At 40.5% G+C, this 6,349-nt stretch overlaps 1 protein-coding gene across 1 annotated transcript; it reads left to right on the forward strand.

The window, feature by feature from the left end:
• Positions 1–913: 913 nt before the first annotated feature.
• On the forward strand, positions 914–6,110 carry LOC150078813 (uncharacterized). The gene is made up of 2 exons (XM_090382363.1): positions 914–1,253; positions 4,669–6,110. Exons 1-2 carry the CDS (start codon positions 1,097–1,099, stop codon positions 5,742–5,744), a joined length of 1,233 nt encoding a protein of 410 aa, XP_090238489.1. The 5' UTR covers positions 914–1,096; the 3' UTR covers positions 5,745–6,110.
• Positions 6,111–6,349: the final 239 nt, after the last annotated feature.

Raw genomic sequence — 6,349 nt, forward strand, 5'->3', positions numbered from 1 at the left:
CAGCCCCACTGACTGAACTTTTCGTTAAAATCAATGGTGCTGATTTCAAGCTGTATTCTATGGCTTGTTGGAATTATTATTTAATTGCAATGTCGGGAATTAAACAGGTCAAATTCATAATTGTAAGGGAACAGTTATAGGGTTTATAAACTCATTTGGTCAATTCGCTCTTGTTATGAGGTCAGTTATTTACTTCCTCTCTCATACTGCATTTCCAATGTACCCCGATGATTTGTTTTCTTTTTATTTTTTGGCAGGTGGACCGCATTAAAACTTAAGTTCTTTGAAAAAACGTTTACATGGTTTAGAAGGATAAATGTTTGGTGAAGAGATCGAACAAGCAAACCTTATTTGAATACTTCAGGTATTCTGGCTAACGTTGAAGGTATCAAATATGATAAAAGCTCCCCAGTATACACACAACTTTTTAAGTTCATTAAATAGTTTTACAGAGAAACTGTAAATTTTCTATTGTGTTAACTGGAGGAAATCACCATAATGGAACCCTCATTAAGGAGCTTTGATCGCGAGCGTAACGGCTTAATTGACTTAACGGAACATACAAAGAGCGCACACAAGACCAGATCCAGGATCAGAACAGCGTGTTGCGGCTTCTTTCACCTGTTTCCGAAAAGGGGAGGGATTACGAGAGATATAGATCCTCCTATTCTGACAGCTCGGTGTTGTTTGCCCATTTGGTTGATGGAGAGGAGACATATGGATGTCCCCAATGACTGGGGGATCGAAACTGCAGGGGGAGAGCTAGGAACGTTCTAATTGGTAACTCCCTCGGCAACTGGAGTCACCTATTGGCTGCCGATTCACACGGCAGAGGAGAACAGCAGAAGTGAAATGGCTGCTACTGGGCTAGAAAGCGTCCGTAGTCTCAATCAAAACCCCAGTCGGGAGCTCGCCATCGGCGCGTGATGCTCATGAGTGTACGGTGCGTGTGAGATAGTGTGCAAGCGCTCTCGCTGCTTACAAAGTCGTCAAGCACGCGAGCGGACAGTGGGGGTCTTGTGTGCACGAGTTTTACGGTGTTGGTGCCAAAGATCCATTTTTGATTTTTTTTTTCTTTCTCATCGTGCCAGTTATCATGCCGCGTGCGTTCTTAATTAAGAAACATTCCTCCTCCTTCTCATCCAAAGTCTTGATGACCCTGAAGAGACCGTGGTCGGAAGATTCTAACATCGAATTGGAGGTAGAAACGGAAAATGACACAACAGACCGGGTTTCCTTAGACACAATCCCAGGTAAGGATCCTCTAGAAATACCAGTAGTTCATATATTTCAGGTGCCAATAAATTAAAAATTGACAGTTGAAATCTAAGGAGAAAATATAGTTTGTCGAGGCGATTTTTAACTAAATAACTGTGAACAATGTAAACATCAGAATATTCAATATATAGAAAGATATAAATTATTCTCTCCACTTCTAACAGAGAGAGAGAGAGAGAGAGAGAGAGAGAATAAATTATTATCCTGTCTTAACTTCTTTTGCTTCTCTCTTTCTTTCTTCTCTTTCTCCCCCCACCTCTCTCTCTCTCTCTGTAAATCTCGGAAGCCAGAATAATTTTAAATTTTGTAATGGAAAGATTGCTACGACTTCATGCGATTCTGCAACTATTGTTACTGTTGTTTAAGGGTTTTACGAAAAAGGACATTAAAGACCGTGGTGTGTCTTAATTCGGCAGCATCAAACCAAATTATCGAGGTAAAAATAAAACTGTACTACTTCTTATTTTGTAAGGGAACTCGCAGTTTTGGTGTGATTTTGTAATTCACGTATGATACTACTGTATAACACTCGCCATCTTTAACTTTAATTGAAGAAATTCTATTTTTGTACAAAAACGCAATAGTGATGAATGATAAATTGTATGGCTTATCGATGTTATTGCCATTTGTAAGAAGATAATTATAAATGTTGATTAATATTAACGATGACCTTGAAAGGCTGACAGTTTTAGGAAAAAACAGCACAAAAAATCAGCTCATCATTCACAACGAATTTTCATCCCTACACAACACAGACCAATTGCAATAACGTCAAATCGGTACGTAGACTTATTTACAGTGATGCTTCTAATAAAACTAACTCTAGAACGAATTTTGAGCTTAATTTTGATTATTTTAATTTTGATTTTTTGCTTCTAAAGCAAAATATTTAAAAAATTAAGAGCTTGATAAACATTGAAAAATACTTCTTTTCCTTGAGTGCCAGAAGTTGTTTAACAGGGGTAGATGAGACTCTTTAATTAAATTCCCTTGTGAATAGTAGAGGTTATGCCATCATGTCCTCTCTGTGAGGAATCATTTCTTCATGTTTGGATAACTGAAAATCTATGCTACCCTAATAAATGCCTCAGTACCTCTTAGGTGGTAAGGGAATTTAGCTCTATATAGCACCAAAAATGCCACTTTATGTCTCACAACTTTAGCTCCAACGAATTCTCAATGCGTGTATTCTAAGGTTAGTTTTTCTGCGAGAAGAAATAGAAAAATGGATTTTGTTTTTAAATTTTACCGAAATCTCAAATGATTACTGTAAATTCAATACGATGTAATAGTTAAGATTTGTACTCTTTGGTAAATGAGTTAATAACCTTATGGTTTTCTACAAGGAAGATTGTCTAAATGTGGTTTACGTGATTTCAACAACTCTGATTCAAGCCAAGAAGTGTAACTCTTTCTAAGAAGGCATCCCTGAACAAACAGATTCTTCATTGCTTAGAATCTCCGTAGACTGTAAGAAGGCAAATGTATGAGAATCTACTAGTCCATAATTAGTATTCAACATTTTTGTCTTGAGTGAACTCTTACCTTTATGTTTACACAGTAATTTCTTCATTAATTGAAAGGGCTGGCTGTGGTCCTGAGATTCCTGATACCTGGTCACAAATACGAAAGTTGCACGTTCCCTCCTGTATCGGTTAAGGTAACAGTGAAGTTTTTAAATTTAACTTACAGCTAGGTAGCTATTCCAGTGTGTAAAAAGAAACAGGATAATTCACTTTTATAAATTCATAATTTCGCTGATATATTGCAGACAGCAAGTAGAGATATTTATAACTACTCGGAGATACACCCACACACAAAATGAGATGTCATTGAGATGAATATTAGCTAGGCATAAGCTCCCCTTCACCCGGAGGACAGGGAGTAGAGTTAAGGTTTGTAATCTTTGGTAAATGAGCAGAACTGAAAAGGTGGCAATGCCCTACGCCAGGAAAGGGAGAGGAGAATTTACAGTGAAAGCTATTTTCTGAGGCGGGGAGCGTCAAGTGTAAAGCTACTCGGATTAGAAATTAATCCCACTCCAAGAATATAGTCGTCAACTTTGACAAACATCCAAGCAGAGTTGCTGGTTTTTATGCTCTTCTTTCCAAGTATTAGGTAGTTGTTATCAACGGTTTTTTTTTTTTTTTTTTTCCCCTCTGTCCTTCGAGGGGATGGTTTAGAAGTCGGCAAGTTCTGGGTTACAAATCCGAAGCGATGACAGGTGTCAACTGCAAGCAGTTCCCCAGAGCTCTCGGCCAAGTGACAGCGGACGGGTCGACAAGCGATAAGGCCCGCTATAGCAACCAGTCTGCTGTCTGGAATGTGGCAGCAGGCCACCCTGTCAAGTGGGTGCTAGTAATGCGCTAGTTCCTCGATCAGATCGCGATGTCAACAAGTCTGAGCATTCTTGTTACAAGACAAATGTTGTTACCTGATAAACTACGCACGTTTCTAACACCTGGTGGGTTGTGCCAGCAGCCCACCCCCCATCTACGGCTGCATGAAGTCGCAAATAAGCAAAGAAATCTTTGTGTGTGTCAAGTATCTTAGTGGAGAGGAAAATAAACTCCACCGCACAGCGACAAGTTACAGAATTATAGCGAATTCAATGAAAGATCTCTTGGCCGGTTATTGCACTTTTAATTGGGCAATTTCTGTATTTTATCGGACCCCAAAACCTGGCCCAACTTCATTAAACAACGAAAAAAAATCGTTGCCTTTTCGGCAGATCGACAAGATTAGGAAGATAAGATCGTTCAATGAAAAGGAACATAAGATCTTCCTTTTAATTTCATTCAATTAGATCATCCATCCTTTTCAAATCATTAAGTATACATTTGAAAAGGATGGATAACCAAGATTAAAGGCTGTTTCGTGAGAGAGAGAGAGAGAGATATCCTTTCTATTGACTAATTAAATGAGTACCACAAAAATTCAAAACTAATTCTACAAAAGCAGTAGAGTCAACAGAATCCATGCTAACATATTGAGGGTTTAGTGTCAGACAACGTTAACTACAAAATCATTTTGTAGTAAACGTTTTTGTAATTAACCAAGAAAAAGTCATTTGACAAATAACGATATGCATCGTTATTTGTATAAAGTTAAACTAAAGTTGTCTCAAAACAAAAATGCAATTTTGTAGTTAACATTGTGTGACACTAAACCCTCGATATCTTAGAAGTAAAAAAAAAAAAGGTATTTTTACACCATCCTGTACGTAAGTGAAGACAGTGCCATGCAGCGAAGCGGCTCTAGAATATTAGATTCTGTGATCACGAAATACATTTTCATAAGCTTTCTTGTCTTACTTTGAATTAAATATTATAATTATGAATATTAACTAAAACACATTTCCTCATTTCTTATTCATTTCTCTTTCCATAGACGTCCGAGGACCCTTCGACCTCAGCCTAAAGGCCAGAAAGATAGCCGATCCAGAAACCGACCCGAAGTTTCCAGAAGGGAAACCAGTAGAGATGCCGCTACGGCCAAAGGTCGTGACGCCTCCGCTTGCCATAGCTCTAATTGACCCTAAGTCACCACCTCCAGATCACCCCCTGAAGCCCTGTGCACCTCTGGAACCACTAAATCCCAACACTCCTCACACCCCTCCAACGTCCAGAACAACGTGGCATCGATCTATCGTGCCACCTTACCTGCCGTTCAACTTCCCTTTCTACCCCTTCCCCCGTCACGCTACCGACATGTACGGCCCCTCACCGGGATACCTGAATGCCTCTACGTTGATACCGCCGCCACTGGTTCCCCTTTCTCCGCCGAGATCGACGTCTCTGCAGCTTTCGCCTTGTGTGCCCAAGAGAGAATGCGTGTCCCCGACATCGCTACACGCGGGAAAAAACTCGCCTCCAGGTCAACCCCTTCTGTCGCTTCATTTTGACCACTCCTCCCGTAAAGATGGCCTCTATCCAACGTGGATACCCGACGGCAAGGACACCTCTACATCCCCAATACCAAGCTCCGACAGTGATTCCGGCAAAGAGACATCCCGGCGACATCAGGCCCCACGCTACCAGTGCTCGGACTGTCACAAGAGTTATTCCACGTACAGCGGACTGTCGAAACATCGTCAATTCCACTGCGTGACGCAAGCGAAGAAATCTTTCAGCTGCAAATACTGTGAGAAGGTGTACGTGTCATTGGGGGCGCTCAAGATGCACATTCGAACCCACACTCTACCGTGTAAATGCAAGCTTTGCGGCAAGGCCTTTTCTAGGCCATGGCTTCTCCAAGGTCACATCCGAACCCACACGGGAGAGAAACCCTTCGCCTGTCCTCATTGCAGTCGGGCTTTCGCAGATCGCTCCAATCTGCGAGCCCACTTACAGACTCACTCTGATGTGAAAAAGTACAGTTGTACAGCTTGCAGTAAAACATTCTCCCGAATGTCCCTTCTTCTAAAACACAGTGATGGTGGATGCGCAGGAATACAGCCACGGTGAAAAACTTCAACCTTTTCCTCGTTTGTGCCATTTTTGAAAGAACGGGGCCGAAAACTACAAACTGACCTTGACCCTGAAGTCTCCCGCTAGCCATTTGAAGTAATAGGACGCCCAGTGGCAACGGCAGTGAAAATATGTGTCCAACCTTGTTCCGATTCCCACACCACCGAAACTAGCCACAGTTCTTAGGAGCAAACCTTAACTGACCTCAACAAATCATAGCCAGTGCAGAAACTTGTAGTCAACCAACTGTCAAAAATCACATCGTTCTTCTACCTATACTGACACTAGTCTTTCATTGCAGGTTCTGTATATTAGAAGTGCCAAAGTTATCAATGCCAAAAAAACACTGGATATCATCAAATTATAGACAAACATTAAAATACAGTAAATATAAAACAATAAGCGATCTTTCTTATATAGTTTATAAAATAAACATAATCATAAATTGACAACGCAGACGATAAACTGACATAGCAGACGATAAATTGACATAGCAGACGATGAAAACATTATTAAACTTAGGAGCGAAAATATTTGACCTTCCTAGCATTTGTGCTAACGCAGTGGTGGAAAGGTCAAATAAACTTAAGTATAAAAAAAAA

The sequence above is a fragment of the Mastigoproctus giganteus genome, chromosome 10, assembly GCF_048544385.1.
Source record: "Mastigoproctus giganteus isolate SK-2022 chromosome 10, ASM4854438v1, whole genome shotgun sequence".
Taxonomy (NCBI): domain Eukaryota; kingdom Metazoa; phylum Arthropoda; class Arachnida; order Uropygi; family Thelyphonidae; genus Mastigoproctus; species Mastigoproctus giganteus.